General features: G+C 34.4%; 3 protein-coding genes across 3 annotated transcripts in view; 2 read left to right on the forward strand and 1 right to left on the reverse strand.

The window, feature by feature from the left end:
• The window catches only part of LOC138324407 (serine-rich adhesin for platelets-like), a 199,287-nt gene that overhangs the window by 111,330 nt on the left and 69,479 nt on the right, over window positions 1–18,478 (forward strand). The window lies entirely within an intron of this gene.
• Window positions 810–6,440, forward strand: LOC138324387 (uncharacterized). Its single transcript, XM_069269458.1, has 6 exons — window positions 810–1,315; window positions 3,299–4,318; window positions 4,654–4,840; window positions 5,174–5,413; window positions 5,841–6,012; window positions 6,249–6,440. Exons 1-6 carry the CDS (start codon window positions 971–973, stop codon window positions 6,415–6,417), a joined length of 2,133 nt encoding a protein of 710 aa, XP_069125559.1. The 5' UTR covers window positions 810–970; the 3' UTR covers window positions 6,418–6,440.
• LOC138324397 (uncharacterized) lies at window positions 7,965–9,965 on the reverse strand. The gene is made up of 3 exons (XM_069269466.1): window positions 9,538–9,965; window positions 8,534–8,755; window positions 7,965–8,365 (listed from the first exon to the last, which is right to left on the reverse strand). Exons 1-3 carry the CDS (start codon window positions 9,726–9,728, stop codon window positions 8,209–8,211), a joined length of 570 nt encoding a protein of 189 aa, XP_069125567.1. The 5' UTR covers window positions 9,729–9,965; the 3' UTR covers window positions 7,965–8,208.

Consider the following 18,478-nt stretch of genomic DNA (forward strand, 5'->3'; position numbering starts at 1 on the left):
TGGTTATGTCATCTGTAGATTCATATTTCAAAGATAAGATTGCAAATGAAATAAATGTAGTAATTGCATTTCAAGTGAAATGTATACTTTTATGTATGAAATGGAGTTGTAATAAATATATAAATCAATATCTGTAAAAACAGCTAGCTAGCTGTCTTTTAATGTTACTTGAGTATAAAAATATGTGTCCTGACTACTTGATGAGATTTTTTTTTGATTTTTTTTTTTTTTTTTTTTTAGAAAATACCTGTGCATAAAGGTGAACTTTTGTGTTTGATATATATTACCTGTGCATAAAAAACACCTGTGCTTTAAGCCTTTTGGCATAACTTGTAAGTAAAGAATGCATGCATTTTGACATTGCCTGTGTATTAAGAATATATCTTTTTTAACAAAACCTGTATAAAAAGAACACCTGTGTTTTGTCAATATCTGTGTTTTGGCATTTAACCTGTGTATAAATAAAAGATGTATTTCACTCCACAACTCTGCTCATTTGAATACGCAGACAAACTATTAGTATATGAAGAATGCTTTCAGAAATGTCAGCAGTTTCTACACAAATTTACGCCAAGTGATGTTTTCTAGCTAAGCCTCTTAAATCTTCTCTAGTGTCTGGTCCTTCTCTCAAGTTGTGTTAAGTTCAATATGATATATATAGTTTAATTTGTGCAGTTCCGCACACTTGTTTTGTTGTAAAGTATAAAATAGGCAAATCCTCGAGCTCTCACCTTGGGCAAAAAATATCATAGGGCCTCCAGCTAAAAAAACCAAGATTATGCATATTTTGTGACCCGTAAACCGGATGTGACGTATGAATAGTCCGGGGGAAAAATCCGGGAACAGTCGCACCGCCTTGTTTACATCGCTGATCGGTGGTGAGTGACGTGTTTTGACAGCACTGTCATCAGGTGAGATCGGGCTCATTACACAAATATAGTCTTAATGTGTGGACTTACAAGTACCCATAATGGTATATTGTGCTGCATTTGGTTGCTCTAATCGATTGAAAAAAGGTAGTGGAATTTCGTTTTTCAAGTTTCCTAAGGATGTGTCTCGGAGGAAAACATGGGAACATTTTTGCCGGAGGGCCGATTTCACTGCTACCAATCATCATACTTTGTGCAGTGAACATTTTTCTATGAATATGTTTTTGTATCATCCGGACAAGATTGCTGACCTAGGGATGCAGTCTCCCATGAAAACATTGTTAAAAGATACTGCTGTACCTGACATTCGTTTGCACCTGGGATCGGAAGCTGAAGCCTTTTCGCCGAAAGTCCGTGGTGCATTTGCGAAGCGTCAGAGAGCAGAAGTAAGTAATAGATATATAGACTTTAAAAAGAGGTTTTTTTATGATTACATCATCACTGTTACAATTATAGGCTAAGCACCTGTGATAAACTTTACATGTATGTACCTGCATGTCACATGGTCAATTTTCAAAACAGGTCAGGAGTTCGATGTTCTGTCAATATAAAAATACCCCCTCTATACAATTTTCACGTTTATAATTCAATATGTAATGATGTATTTATAATATAAACCTGTTGTTTTTAAATAATTAGTATATAAGTGAATTGTAATAATTTAGAATTATGGTTTTTTTTCTTGTAATAGAGATGCTTCATTTTTAAAAGATTGTAATTAGTGATGGTTACAATCATATGTGTATGCTAACATAAAAAAAAGTACACTGGCCTGACTAGCTGGTTTTTTTTTTTTTAAATATATCAATTCTTGCAAGCATCTGTACCTCGTTATATAACCATATTGTAATTAGCTGTGATCATGTATAGATATCGTATATGAATCAGTTGTAATGTCATTATATGCACAAATTATAATGAATAATTGTGTGTAAAAAATTATTACAAATATCTTTTCATCCTATGACATTGATTTCTATATAAAAATTCATAGTGATTGTATACAGTAGAGTGTAAGCTAACCTTTACACCTAGTGCACTAGTAACCTACAGGTAAACTACACCCAGATACAAATGTAGGTGATCAACACCAAAACACCCATACAGGCTAGTTACCTGTGATTCTCACCTGACAAAACAAGCCAGAAACAAAACCACATGGGGGTCTTTTAAATAGGTAATACAGGTACAGAGGCTGTCACAGCATGCTTCATTTGAATTAAATGCTATAGAATAGTGGACCCCTGGGGTTACCTATGACACCTGACTGATCATCATCTCAGGTAAGGTGTCACCTGATCATGAGGTGGTGGGGTGGGGAAAGAGGGAGAAAATGGCCCTAGGCCTGGTGACCATGACGACAGACCTGTGTGCCTTGATAGTCATTTATACAGGTATGTCTGTATCACCATGTACGTGTACATCGGTAATTGTACCTGTATATGTCTGTGACAGACTATTGGGTAAATGCAACATTATCTAAATTTACCGGTTGGAAATAAAAAAAAATAACAATTGATTAATCTGTATATGATAACAATATTGCATTTTATGTGTAAACACTAAAAACAGATTTATGATTAAATTGTCTAACAACTTTAATTTCAATATAGATCTTTCTGTGTTTATTATACGAAATGTATATCACCCAAAATGACAATACAATGAATAAATCAAAATCAATATATATATCAATAAAATATGTTTCAAATATTCTAATGTACTTTGATATATTTAGAACTACATTTGTATAAGTTTAAACAGAAAGTACTCTCTGGTTTATACCACTAATATGCTAATTATAGACTCATCAACATTTATTTCTAAAACTTATAAGATTGTCCATAGTACATGTATGAAAGTAAATGCTTATCTCATTAATCATTACCGACAATTTTATTAAAGTATTTAACAACAGAAAATCCTATTACACTATTGAAATATCGAGTAATAACTGAATTACCACTCCTAAATATGAATATTACACTAAATCAAATGATGTATGAAAATAAAATCAGACAGATTTGTTAGAATAAGACTGAAAAGCAACTGTTACTACATGTGAAACAAGGTTTATCAATATTCCTAAGTAAAAAGCACAGCTACATATATGTACATGTATCTAACACAGGTGTCCAATTGCACGCCTATTACCTGTATATGGGTTTTAGTGGTCACACCTGACTGGACATAGTGCACAACTAGCTTACATGTAGCTAGTTTAAATGTAGTGCACTCTGCACTCCAAGTGCACTAGGGTTAAGGTTAGCTTAACTGTACATTAATTATAATTGTCTGCATTACATGTACATGTACAATGACTTGCATTGTTTTTTATGTAACTAATAAAGTGTTTTATGTCATTATAGGTCTTGAACGGAGCTTTAGGTGACTTTACAAGGGAGCTTTTAGATAAAGAGAACATTGGTACTGATTCTACATCAATTGATCATGATGCATATGATGACCAAGAAGAATTTGTGGATCTACCTCCCATAAACCACCATCAGAGACAAGATTGTGTGTTTAGTGGCCCCAACACAGAGAAACCTACTTTGATAACAAAGAGTGTGCAAGTAGACTCAAAACCATCTCAAAGGACTAGAAGAATCCAGGTCCGTCCACGGCTAACAAATGAACAGGTTAGTGTTGGGATACAATGTTGTTTGATTGAGGCTCCACCTCTCAGGAAGGAAGCCCTTGATTCAGATGTTGAAAGTGAATCAGAATGTGACATGGATTGGGATGACCATAGTGATCAGCAAACTTTTATGGATGACAGTGATGAGTACAATCCAGATTTAGAAAGTGATTGCGATGATGATATTGATGATGTCGATGACGATATTCAAAATTACATCTTGGCCAGTGACGTAGACATTGGATCTGAAAAACAGTTCCTTGTTTCGGAATCAGCACTAAACAAGATATTATCTGTGTGTAGAACATGTGGTAGGCACTGCCAAAGTGTTATAAAATTTGTGAAGGGAACAATGATCTGTGTAGCTTCGGTTTGTGATGAAGGCCATGTATTCGAATGGAAAAGCCAGACATGCCAAAATTCTATGCCATGGAGTAACCTGCTTGTGTCAGCCGCAGTGTTTTTTAGTGGGGCAAGTTTTTCAAAAACTCTACAACTATTTAATCACATGAACCTCCAGATGTTCTCCAGGAGAACTTTTATGAACATTCAATCTGGATATTTGGTACCAGCAACACTTAAGGTATGGGAGACAACTCAGGCTGAGATGCTGGAGACACGCCAAGGTCAAAGTCTAACTCTAGGAGGAGACTGTCGATGTGATTCCCCAGGTTACTCCGCCAAGTACGGTTCTTATTCCCTAATGGACCTCCAGACAAATGAAGTCCTTGATGTCCAACTTGTACAGGTAAACATAAGTTCAGTCAAAAATTACTGTATTTTTATTTGTTGCCGCAGTATCAATATTATTATTATAAATGTTAACAATGATACCGATGCATTAATTATGAACATTGGATCTCCTATGTGCACACAGAACATAGAAAATTGAGTCAGTATCATTGCACATGATTACAAGACCTTGATCTCTCATGACAGGAACATAATGCTAAGACATGTAATCCATTCAAATTTGGCAGTTGTTTCTTACAAAATACATATTAGATAGTATGTCAAGTAGCCACCACTTCTATATCAATTATATAGAATCAGTTGTTGATTTAGATATGTTTCTAAATTCAGAGTAATGAAGTGAAGGGATCCACTCACATGGAGCTTGAGGGACTCAAGCGATCTATTAGCCATCTGGAGGAGAATGACATCGGAATCAAGACATTGGTCACTGACAGACATGTAATGGTCAAGAAGTATATGAGGGAGCAACATCCACGGACTGACCATTACTTTGATGTGTGGCATGTTGCCAAAGGTATTTACATAATATGAAAAAAAATAGCTAGCAGCATTTAACACATGAATTTTTCATAATAATAATGATAACAAAATAGTATACATAAGAGCATATAGTAAATACATATGTTTTAAATTTCATACTGATCAATAACTTTCAAATATTAAAATTTATTTATATTTGAAATTGGCTAGACATTGTCAGACAAATGTACCAAGGGCAGGTAATTTAATATATGTTTAACTTATCTTCAAAGTAACTAGTTTACATTTATCAGAGGAACCGATACAATTATATGTAAAGCAATTATAATTTTTAAAAGAAAATTTTATGCAATTTTTTATGTTTTAGGAGTTACAAAGAAATTGGAAGGATGTGCCAAAAAGAAAGGAGGGGAAGTTATTCGCCCTTGGATTAAGTCAGCCAGCAACCATATGTACTGGACAGCCATGACTTCAGGAGATGATTGTGAAATGAAAAGGGCAAAGTGGAATTCCTTAGTCAACCATGTTGCTGACAAACATGAAGGACATTCAGATCTCTTCCCGCGATGCCAACATGGTCCCAATGATAGAGATTGGATGGAAAAAGGTACATGTAATGACATGTTTTCATTAAATTGTAAAAGCAAAGAGCTTTGAGTATGAACTGGATGTAACTGCATTTTTGTAACTTTTTTTTCTGTGTATTCATTCTGTAAAAATCATGTCTTCATTTTAGAATAGCTTAAAAAAGAAAATATACATCTATAAAGCATCCTATTCCCGTCTTTGTTTATTACAGAGTTAGCTCCCTTGCGGGTAGGTATCCATTGTGACGTCATTATTTTGTGGGTGCAATTCACGTCATTTTCTCCGAAAAGTGTTATGTATTCGCAAACACATCACGTCACAATCAACAGCTACCCCCAAGGGCAGACAACTCTGTAATATGCAAATACAGAATATACTGTATGAAAACAAAAATGAATATATTTGTTCATTTGCAGTCGTAACTGTTAATTTATTTGTGCTTTCAGGCTCAAGGCCCCACAAAATGTTAGCAGCAGTTGTTCAGAGTCCATACTTGCTAAAGGACATTGGGAAGCTTTCGCCTGTCCACCAAACCTATGGCCTAGAAGTATACCACAATGTTGTAAACCACTTTGCCTCCAAGAGCAATCACTACTTCTACACAGCAATGCTTGCCAGGTATATATGTTTCTGAAATGTTTTGCCTACTTCAGACATCAACAGTTCATAGATTTTTGATAAAATTACTTGAAGATCGGTTAATTTAGTTTATACGTTATTTTCTTCACATGTTCATATTTCAATAATATTACATGTACCGGTATTTAAAAGTGAAAACTTCATTCTAATTCAAGATTTTTAAAAAGTTTTTTAAAGTCTCCAGCAGAGTATTTATATGTTTGTGTTGTTTTTAGATTGTATCTTGCTGCCTTACATTATAACGAAAACAGCAACAATGCCAAGGCATTAACAAAGGATGGGCAGCAGAAATGGCAAATTTCTTACCCAAAAGCAAAGAAAGGAAGCGAGGTTGTTGTCAAACCCTGTAGGACCCCACCTACATATGGTAAGTGCTATTTTTAGAAAAAAGGCATTGAAGTATTACTTTAAAAAAAAAAAAACGTACCCTCCGGTATGTGATAACCAGAAAAAAAAAGCTACCCTCCGGTATGTGATAACCAGAAAAAATTGTTGTTTATAAGAATGTGATAACTGTCTTAAATAATTTTTATTACTTTTTTCTTCAGTTCTAAGCATTGATGTCACTATTTTCTAATTTTATCAGTTTTTCAACAATATTTTTTGCAAACTGTTTGAATCTCAGAATAGTGCTATTACTGGTAAATACCTAATCATAAATGTATGAAATCATCATCAAAAAGAAATTGTTTCTGATGTACTCTAAATCACTTATTTTGTGTATACATTATTTGCATCTTCATTATTTTCATCATAATTGAGAATATAAAAATGTTGTCAGGTTTCAAAACAAAAGTTAACTAAAGAATTTTTTCTCTCTCTTTTTTTAACATACACATTTATAAGTAGGAATTTATTTTAAAAATAGGGCCGCGATGGCCGTGTGGTTAATATGTCTCGACATATTACCACAAGCCCTCCACCTCTGGGTCGTGAGTTCGAATCACATGTGGGGCAGTTGCCAGTAACTGACCACTGGTCGGTGGTTTTTCTCCGGGTACTCCAGTTTTCCTCCATTAGCAAACCTGTCACATCCTTACATGACCCTTGCTGTTGATAGGATGTAAACTTATTAAACCTAATTCAAAATCATTTGTATTCTCTTGTTTTAGGCTATGTTGCCACTGTTGTTACAAGCTGCCATTGAGAGGAGACTGGATATTCCAAACCATCTAGATGCCACAAAGGAAGGAAGGGAGCTATTGGGAGAGTTACCTTCCCCTCTCACCCACTCATACAACAGTGTAGAGAAAAGTGAACTGATTCAGAACCACAGATCTCGATTCTGTTGATGTCTGTAGAATAAAGGATGCCTAGTTGACTGCTAACGTTTAAATCTTCTGGTTATTGAATGGACTAAATCAATTTACTAGTGTGTCACCAAAGGATTGGAAAGGAGATTTTTTATTTCTTCGGACAGTGCAATAAACAAGCCATCACAATGCAACTTATTTTAACAATTTATTTTTTTCTAGGAAACACCATTTTTTATTAGTTTATATTACCATCCTTGTGAAAGTTATGGAGAGAAAAAGTCATCTATGATGTACCAAAAATGTTATTCGACCTATTGGCTCATTTCAGATTACTACTTCATATATTGAACTGTTGGCTTTGTACAATGGTTTGACATGTTGTAAATATATTGACATATTTTACTGCTTTTTAGTGAGTTTATACATACATCTAATGTAAAGAAGAGAAATAACTAATCAAGTTTTGTGGTGTAAGGTATACACGCTCCTCTGCTACTTTATCTTCAATAAAACATCAAATTTATAGCCACATAAATACCTATAACTTTATAAAAATTACTTTGCAGTAGACCAACTGTACTTGTCATTTAGAGTATAACTTGCCAAAATTGGTTCTAGTCTAATACGGATTTCTGTTGACTCAGACTTAATTGTACATATTATATTTTTCCTTCTTAACTTATAGCAAATGAAATCTGTATAATAATAATTCAGAAACCTGGCTACAGCGGCCTAATATGCTGGTCTTATTGACATCCAGTTACGACAAGTTACAATGTATTGTAATTTAAAAAAGTGAGAAAAAACATAACAAATAAAGATTCAAAATTCATGATTTTAATGTACATGTAAATTAAAATCTAATCCACAAGGTCCAATAAATGGAAATGTTAGATGATTTTTTAAAGTCACATTGTCTCTAAGGCCTCACATACTTAAAACCACAGTATTCCTCTGAGGGGAATGCTTCGCGGATACTCCGAACGACACAAGCAGGCAGGACTTTTCGGTTTCTTTTCCCAAGCCGCTGCCATATCCATCTGGTAAACCTACGATATGCCACATGTCGGTATAACCTGAAAGGAAAAAAAGGAATTTGTCATACTTTATCCTATTAATGATAATGTAAAGTTTGCAATGGTATATTAAATTGGCTGTCAGAATAGAAAGTTTGGGGATTTCAGAAATATTTTTGTATTGTGAACAAGAATAGGACATATATTATCAATATACATGTAACTTACTCATGCATTGGCTCATTATCCCCAAAAGGGCCATGATGATCTGCAAACTCCAACATTGACACTTCCAAAACATCAGGGTTCAGACAGTTAGCCACGAATCCATCATGCAGTGTAATGCATGTTATATCTTTCGCCTCTGTTTTAGTCTGGATCAGGGTGACTTCTTGACAGCACAAGCATTCAGTCTCTGTGGGCATACTGGAACACATGCTGCAGTCGCACCTGAGTTAGAAATCATGATATATAAATGGTTGTTTTGTATGATGCTGGTCACGGATATTTATTGTTTATAGAAAATAGAAATTGTGATATTTATTTATTTTGTTAGAAATACTAGCGACTTGGATGTACACAGAAATAAAAGGAGTAATCATTCCTTGTTATAAAATTGCCTAATGAAGGAAATATGTAACTATTTATGATACCAATCAAATATTAAAGTTATTTTAGTTTATTTTCAAGCTTTTGTGATACGTTTGCTCATGTGGACTGCAGTCTTTTGATTGGAATTTGTCAACAACAAATATATATTTATAAATAATTTTCTTGTTCAAAACCTATTTATGAATACAGTAGTAATAATAAATTTCCATTGAATACAAATGCCATTCTGTCCATGTTGTTTTTTCATCACAAGCCCAAGCCCATTAGAAGGACATCAAACGATTAAAAAATATGATAAATTGTCAAGCAGGATATGCCATAATAATTGGCCGTTGAACACGTAAAATCTGCAGAGATATGTAGACCCGATCAAAAACATGCGTCTTGAATAATATTTGAAAACGACTTTTCTATCGATGGAGAAAATACACGTTTTGGAACTGGGTTTACGTATGTGTGCGTTTTTGGTCTTGGGCTATTTAGCCTATCGTAGCCACAATGAATCCGGGTTTTATGGACGCAGATGGCGTAGATATGTACAATTATATACTGAACAGTAAACCACTTAAAGCTTTTTATCGATGTTCATATAGAATGGATTAGATTCTAGATCTACAAACCATGCATCGTTGTCTGTGCGTGAATCTCGAGCTCGAGCATGGTCGTCTTGCTCGTCGTCCGTTTCGCTCTCCGATGACTCGCCTTCAGAAGTAATATCCTCCAAAACTTGCCTTGTTGGCTCAAATTGATAAGGAAGGATATTCATATCCATTTCAACACCTGGGACATCGCTATCATCGCTGTCAGACATGTTGATTTTGTGATGTTTATATGTAGCGGTAACCTGAAGTCCCGTACAGTGACGAGAATAGCTTGGGTAGTCTAATACCCGGACTATTCATACGTCACACGGGTCACGTGACCGCTAGCTCATTATCTCTCATCGCAAATGGACAGCTCCCCCGAATCGTCACGAAAACAAAGCTATAGAATCAAAAGCAGGGCGTCCGCATGTGAGAACTTTATTTTAATGGTATAAGGAAGCGATATCGACCTATAAATCAAAATAAAATTTTTGACTCGTCTTATAGTTTAAAAAGTATTTTAGATCATTATCTCGCGTTTCCCACAAAGCTACGATATATCTGAAATACCTGTGAATTATACGTATTGTCCTACAGGTATTACTTTATATATCTATCATTATATGTCGGAATCGGAGTATTTAAATTTTACAATAGGGCCAGTATTATCATTCCAGATATATTTCAGTAACAGATACATATTTCCACTTGGCTTGAAGCAAACAGTGTTGGAAATTTAAGTGTTAGCCAAGCTTCGGTACCTGTCCACTCCACGTTGTCTGCGGAAAACATCTGATCTACACGAAATCATTCTACTTCCTGTCCATTTCCGGTTTGTCTGTGTTCGCTACACAGTGCATATCATTAAAACATTCCTCACGTCCACCAACATGCAATTTACCAATTCTTCACATTTTTTTTCTTTTAACCCAATCACACAAGTTCAAGACCTGTTCTTCTATTTTCACACAGGGTATACATTTAATGCTATTTCTTCTAGGACTTTTTATACAGTCTGATACAAGAGAAGGCTACAGACTTTAAAGCTGACTCTGCAATCCTTACTTTATATAATCTTCTTTTATACAATATACAATAGGTTGTAGAATTAAAATACCTAATGTATGTGTTTCATATGTGTGGGAATTTTTTCAAAATATTTGAAATTATTTTCACAAATAGTAATTCCTTGAAGGTAAGGAAAATTAAATAGTCCATGTAATTTAAGTGGTTTGTGGTAAACGTAAATATGTAAGCATTGTGTGTTTGTTGATAACCATGGCCTATTGTAGTCCGACAACAATGTAGTAATGGCACAATGGAATTTCCCATTCTGGGCCTCCTGAAGCCAGGTGATGACAAATTATTCAAGATCAGTCGCAGTATCAGATTTATTTTCAAATTAAAAGAACATCAGAAAAGAAATTAAAGTTGGGCCCCTTTAATTTCACTGTTTATCTACCAGTAGATTGAAAGAAAAATTCTAATGCGTAAATTTCTAAATAGTTTTTTATCGATAGGGAAGATGAAAGCAAGAGAAACATTGTGTTGTTATTTCGACAAGAAGATGTTATTCAATGTTTCGCAGACAATGGACAACAAAAGAGGGATGGATTTGGGGGCATGGTCAAAAACACCAATTCGCTGACGAGAAAATAACAGCTTTTAGCGCTGCGACTGACAAATTTGACATCACTATCAAGTGACTAGAAAAGGATGGGGGGAAAGGCTGAAATATCTGAGGAAAGTTAGATCATCTATTATAGTACTTGATACAAACATCTAAATCACACAGAATTTCATAGTTTATTTATAGAAATATTTCCTTATCATAGAACTAATTTTAAAAAGATATGGCTATTTCATTAAATCCTTTGATATACCTGTAATTTCAGAGATAAAAAATATTTTAAAAACTTGTTTTGCTGATGTTGACTTTTTTGACTTCTCAAAAAATAAGTTGTCCTGCAAATTTAGCCCTTTTATTCACAATTTCTGAATACAGAAGTTAATTAGAATATGCAAAAACGAGAAATTTTCTTTTCCGAAATGACGATGTCCTCCAATCCTGTATGTATAAGTGTGTCATATATCGTATCTCCATCAATAGCAGGCATCTTATCTGATGTTTGGGTACAAATGTAAAGAAAACAAAATTTGTTTCTTGAGGAAATCATCCCGTCGACATTGCTCAACATGCTTTGGTGACTAGATAGAGGGTACGTGGGAGAGAAGATCGTCATCAGGGGATCGTTTAAGTATTTCACTAATCTCCTCCTCACTACCGTAACACAAACTAGAAAAATCAGGGGATGAGATAGGCAAACAGATCGTTCTGACATATCTTAATTGTCAATGTTACGATAGTTCAGTGAAATCTACATCATGATAAAAGTTTTCTCAGTCTTTGATAGTAGAGTACTCTAAAGCCATGACAAGGATCATGCCGAATTGTTGTCGGGAGGGAATTCTTTTCCATGTTTTTCATCAACCTCAAACCAGCGTAAGTTTATTTGTCTTTATGATAAGAAAATCTTGCAAAAATGGAGATTTTTTTTTCTTATTTGCCACTTTAATCATTAGGGAGATGAAATCTAGCACAAAAAAAGGTCATGTTGGTAGTTAACGCTCCTATGTATAAACCAGTGAATAATCCTTTATCTTTTGATTCTATCTTGACTGTTTTCAACTTAAAATTGAGGGGAAAAACAGAAAAAAAAATTTGAGCGTAAAACTGATAATCAATTGAAGTAAAGATGACCATTACTTTTTGTAATTAATAACATGGTGATCGGTCACTTTGGCAGTGGACTGAGTACGGAAATATTGACTATGTTGGATACAACATGTACAGACTGATTGTCTTCAGACCCATCCCAGGCCGTTTACTGACAGCCTAAGACGGTTAAGTGATCCTCAATGATACAGATTTCTTTGATGTTACGAGGTGGTAACTTTTTGACTTTGACTATTGATTCGGGACATGATTAGCAGGGTATTGTAATATCGGTCAAGAGTGAGAACCAGAACAAAGCCACGTATAATTAGCACTTCACTCTAGCTGTTTGAGGTAAAAAGGGAGGTAACTACATAGAGGTGTGTTAAATATAGTGGTCATTTAGGTTATCAAGGCCTATCTTCATTCAGGCTTGAGCAATTATACCTGCTTAACACTGACGTGTCCAGTACTATTGTCCAACACTTTGACCTTTGACTTTTGTGTATTGACCTTGAATCCAGTAGTGAGGTCATCATGTTTTCCATGAAGAAGGCCAAACTATTACTGAGGTTCCACGAGCGTAAGTTGTTAACCTAATTTGCTTGATCAAAATTTTGATAAAATGTTGAAGAAATCCCATTCTAAATAGAGGTTGCATGTAAATTAGTTTTTCTACTTCACTATTACTGCTCTCACAGAGGGAGATAATGCTGTATTGTTGTTTAACTGTTTATATCATCTTAAAATAGGAATGTGATGACCTCAATGTCTTTTGGAGCAGAATATGCATCGCCTGATTGTTCACCTCAATATCTTTTTTCCTAATGTCAACTCTAAATATAGCTGCAGAGCTGTCCTAGTTTTAAAACATGGCAGAGATTGCTTTGTTTTGACCGGGTGGATTGTATCTGTCAGATACACAGAATTGTAAACAAACAATGTAAACAACCTTTGTTGTTACTTGTTATAGAGGTATGATAACCTAATTTTTCTGCCTGATTAATATTTCCACCTTGAAGTGTAAAAGTTCTCTATGACCACCATATGTATCTTTGCAATCTTGATCAGGATTTGATACAAGAAGTTCTGGATGTTTGATGTTCAGTCATTAAATACATTGTTTAATATAGGTTAAATTTAGTACATCTGCACTTAACAGTTATTTTGGTGAAGTTGTTGGAAGGTCTTAAATTTTACCATTACAGTTTCACATTTAGGTTGAGTTTTCAGGATCAAAATTCTTGTGGAGCAATTGCATGGTAACTGCAAGATTTTTGATATTAGGTTGATGGTTTTTCTCAGGGGGCTCTGGCATTTCCTCTATAACTGAAGCCTTGCAAGTCCCTAAAAAACAATAGCTACAGCATGAAACATACAACACACGTTTGTTTCTTACCTAGAATTGCCATCAATATTGTTTCCAAATTTGAGGTTCGTTAAGATTTTATTGACATCGCTGCTACTACAAAGTTAATTAATTCTGAGCATCTTGTATGAGATGTTTACTGTTTACATGTTTGTCGACTGTATTCATTCAGTTTTAGTTTTGTAATACTCTGTGCGATGCACACGAAGTTAAAGATAATTTAAATCCCATTAAAAAGTAATGAAATTCGCACGTCATCGGTAGGAGGAAACATCCAATTTTATACACTGGTGGTACATGTTTATCTCCGGGACACCATCGGGACACAGTCGGTGGGTTTTTTTAACGCGTATACATATCTAAGTTTCAAATATAGGAACGTCTTGTTTTGGATCGGTAGCTTGCAGCTATTTTATCAAACTTTGCCAACAATTTACGCAAGCAGTTGGAAACTTTAAATGCTGTATTGAAGTGCGTTCTCCCTTGTTAAAGTAGAATTTGGAAAATATTTTCTTTAGCTAATAAGTTTGCTTCTGGTCATTTGGTAGAACTTAATCCGACATTCCAGTGGTCATTCTGAATGACACTGAGTGGTACCATTATAGCTATGTGGACCACTGACCAATGCAGGACTGGTTTAAAACATTCAGGAAAGGGAACAATTTATATATATGAATACAGCTACAACTCGAAAGAATTTCCCACCATTTTATGCCGTGTATTTCAGGCATTTTTGCAATTCTATAACATTCTATGTTTTATTTTCTAAATGATATAAGCAAAACTGTTTTGATAAGGACAAAGAAGAAATAAGGAAAAAAAAGGTTTTTACACAGTAAACATGATATGGGAAACGCAAAAATATTGTTGTTACTGGATTAATATTTTCACATGCATTTATTATAGAAAATAAAGTCTATACAATTGAACGCAAAAAGCATAAGAGCATGACATACATAGTAGCCAAGGTTCCGAAACGACTTTTGACCTTGTATGTATATCTTAGTTACTTATCTAAATTAAAATATTAAGGTTAAGAATTTAGGCCATAAACAAAAGAAATGATGGTTACTCTTAATATAGTCTTATATAATATTAATACAAGAACAATTCAAAGATATGAAGACTGAGATAATTTCTGATAATTAATTCATTATTCAAGACTTTTGACCTTTAGTTGTGGCGTACATACTTGACCAAGTCTATAATTTACTTACAACTTTATGCATAGTTTACTTTTAAGTAAAAATTTACATAGATAAATTTTCCGACCTTCAAAAGTGAATTAAATCATTCTGGTTAATAGTAATGAAATTCAGAAGTTTTACCAGATCAGGCTATAGTAAATTGTATATAAGGGCCAGGATTATGTATACATTAAACAGAACGTATACAATGTCCTGGCGTAGGGTCAGACCTCGACTTGATTCACAGATCAATACCACACTAATTGTAGGGTGTAACTGTACACTGGTGACCAAATCGGGTACAAAGGGTCGGTGACATCACAACAAAAGGGGCCACTATTCCACCGGTCATCTAATTGACCAGAATGGAATCACTTGTACAGATGTAGGCCATGTAGGTAAAAAGAATGTGACATGAGGGCAATTCTTATGGTACAATCACTGCCCATTGTTACTGCCAATTAGGGAGCTGGAGGGGACAGCTTGACCTCTGACACCAGCTATTAATAGCTGTTAGGCTCGGTCACATGATGTTGTCATTACATATAGGTAGATTTCTACAGGAGAAGTTCCACATGTCATATATGACTTAATTTACAATCATTGAGGGCTTTCTACCGTTAAAGTCTGATTATCTATTCAAGGGGATGTATTTGTTTTTTGTCGGTTTATCAATTTATGATTGTTAAAATCATCTTGCGTATCTGTAAATGTATACTTCACCCCGACCTTTAAATGACCACAAATCATCTGAAAGGACACCCATGGCATCTATGCGATAATTTATGGCTCTGAGAAGAATGTTTAAATATATTCTGACCACAGTTTCTTTATTGATAGCTAGCTTGACTCGATCTGTTCAAGAATCTAGTCTGTATTGATCCAAACTCAAATGTAAATATTCTGGTATTTGTCGTCATCAGTTTCAGTGAAAAATTAATTTTGATTGTGTTAAGTAATTAATAAGTAATTATCACAATTGTAAGTTTTATGCATTTGATTAATTGTAAACAAAATTTAAGCCAATCAAAAGGGTTTTTGCATACAGCATGCTATTTAAATTCTGAATTGATATCATTTCACTTTAAAGAACATACATGTATTTGCAATATTTTCTCTTTTAATTGAAAAAAAAAGTATCATGAGTAATGTACATCAACATTTTAAGATTGAATTAAAATAAATTTTGAAACCATTTCTGCTGCTCCCTTTTAAAAAAAATGGAATTTGTAAAGAAACTTTGGGGAAAACGTGTTGCATAATTTCACTTTAATATTTGACCGAATTCTTTGCAAGGTGGGATATGACAAATGCAATATTGGAAATTTAGTTTAGTCAGCTTTCAAATCAGAAACAGAAGGTGTTATTTTTAAGTGTGATATGAGATCAAGCACACCATGCATACACAGATTTTATCATTAACTCAAGTAAAAAGGAACAAGGCCAGTTTTCATCATATTGATACTGTTTAATATAGATTTAAAATTATCAAAAAATACATATTTCACCACATCCATAAGAAGACATAACAAACGCGTTGGGTGTGATAAAAACATTTGGCCTTGTCATACCGTAACGTCACTAATGCAATCTATCATCTTAAAGGTACATGTTTGCTGTAAAAAATGCACAAAGCAGTGAAATACATGCATAATTCTTACCTGCTCAGGTATGAAATGTATATACGTATGTTACATACATCAAAAGGCAAAAAGTACTCGCTGATTGAAAAAGATATAGATAGCATTGGGTTGTGAGATACAACTTGTCACAATCAAGTTATGGAATCTCATTTCTCAAGTTACACAAGAATTATTATAGTGTAATTTATCAACTTTTCATCTGTAGTCATTTTTTATGTTTGATGAATTTTTAAGTGGAAATATATCAATCATTTTCAAACTTTCCTTTGCAGTCGTGATATGATTTCGTTTACTGCAATGCCTGTAGTCAATACACAAACTGAAATCGTGAATGATCTGTAGTCTGCTATTTTCTTTCAAACTTTTCTGAAATATTAAATCGGTTTGACATTAAAATACAGGTTAATAATCTGTCAATCCTCCGTATTGTCACAGATATTTGTGGCTTCATTGAATTGGCCAATAGATGTTCAACCATATTTGAATAGAGTAAAGTAATTTAGCATATTGGACACTACCGGGTAATATAAGATACTGCTACCATTTCACAACTGTTTAGACTGGTCCATTTCTCGTTTCCTTATAATGAGGTTACTGAAGCCAACAAACTATAACTGACTGCACTATAAAGCTGACCTATTATAATAACCTGTTTTTAGATATCATACCAAGTCAATATAGACGACCTCCGATTCCCTACAGTCTCCTACATAGCAGACGATAGAATCCCCATGAAAAAACTCATTAATTTTTAGTGTCTGTTGGACAAGTAAAAAAATCAATGACCAACGAACGGTTGCAGCACATTTGCTATATAGACAGCCTGAAAGACTTTAGCTATTATAGACTTTTATAGGTACCACAAAGTAGGGGAAAATTGGCAGCATTGGAGAACGGCCCCCATCCATCACTCTGATCCAGGGCTGTCGGCACTGATGGGTCATGGTGGGCTGGTCTGGCAGGTACTTGTACTAATGACATCTTACCTGATCTCAGGTACATACAGTTTACAATGCAGTAGATGCACCTTTGGCACATACGGCCGAATAGGGCAGATGTACACGCAGGAGTTGTGGTAGAGGATGTGTTTCCGTGACTCCTGACCAGTATTGTTGTGATCGAGACCGACGGATTTAGTTCTATCAGACCAGTATCATGTAGCGATACGTGTTTAGCGCCACACAATTGGAATATTACAACTTCTACTGGAATTAATTGTGGAATTATGTGTCTGTGTAACTCTTCAGTCTTGGAGTTTGCTATGTCTTTTTCTTACAACTTATTGGATACAAATTAGAGTGAACGGTTTTATTTGTTTATTTTTTCTCTGTTTTTTTTTTCACAAATGAGAAATGTTCCGTTTGGATTTATAACGACAACTGTGTAAATTAAGGCATGTTTGTGGCAGACGGTCGCCACAAATGCTAGTGACATGCTCAGGAAATCTTACGACCCTATCATATATGGAGAGTATTTGTGTTGGAAATCAGTTGTAAGTATCCCTTATATATTTTGAACAAGGTAATTAATAAAGTACACAAAGCATCACTTAATATGCTGATAATCGCTACCTTTTTCACCTTGCTATTATACGAGTTTTGAAATAATAATAATTGACCTGTGTGTATAATGTTTTTCATTCAAAGTTAAAATGCATTAAATTTTTAAAAATTAGCCATTCAAACACCTGAATGCATTTACACTTTACGTTAAGGAGAGAAAATGGTTTAATTGTACAAGAGTACATTGAATAGTGATATGGGAGGGTAAAGGAAACTTTTGATTAGATTGAAGGAGTGTTGATGGCTCCCAAGGGTCCTACTCTGTTATATGACTGAGTATCTACGACCCCTGCAGAGTGTCTGACCTTGGAGAATGTATACATGTATTCGAAAAGTGTCACTTCAATTTAAAAAACCTGAATCAAACAACAACTAAAATAATTATCTGAAAAATAGAAACCATTGATATGAATTAAGGATTGAAACTATTAGCCAAGCCCTTTTAAATACATGAGCTTGAAAGGAAATCTTATAAAACAGCACACAAGACCAAAAGAATC

Source organism: Argopecten irradians, chromosome 1 (genome assembly GCF_041381155.1).
Source record: "Argopecten irradians isolate NY chromosome 1, Ai_NY, whole genome shotgun sequence".
In the NCBI taxonomy this organism is placed as follows: domain Eukaryota; kingdom Metazoa; phylum Mollusca; class Bivalvia; order Pectinida; family Pectinidae; genus Argopecten; species Argopecten irradians.

Bases quoted from the DNA above. Each gene is read 5' to 3' on its own strand.
- LOC138324387 (XM_069269458.1), top strand. From the start codon at position 971: ATGGTATATTGTGCTGCATTTGGTTGCTCTAATCGATTGAAAAAAGGT. The intron at 4,319-4,653 runs GTAAACATAAGT...TTCTAAATTCAG, and splicing joins TTGATGTCCAACTTGTACAG to AGTAATGAAGTGAAGGGATC. The intron at 4,841-5,173 runs GTATTTACATAA...TTTATGTTTTAG, and splicing joins TGTGTGGCATGTTGCCAAAG to GAGTTACAAAGAAATTGGAA.
- LOC138324397 (XM_069269466.1), bottom strand. From the start codon at position 9,728: ATGTCTGACAGCGATGATAGCGATGTCCCAGGTGTTGAAATGGATATG. The intron at 8,756-9,537 runs GTTTGTAGATCT...TTTCTAACTCAG, and splicing joins CGCACAGACAACGATGCATG to GTGCGACTGCAGCATGTGTT. The intron at 8,366-8,533 runs GTAAGTTACATG...TTTTCCTTTCAG, and splicing joins GATAATGAGCCAATGCATGA to GTTATACCGACATGTGGCAT.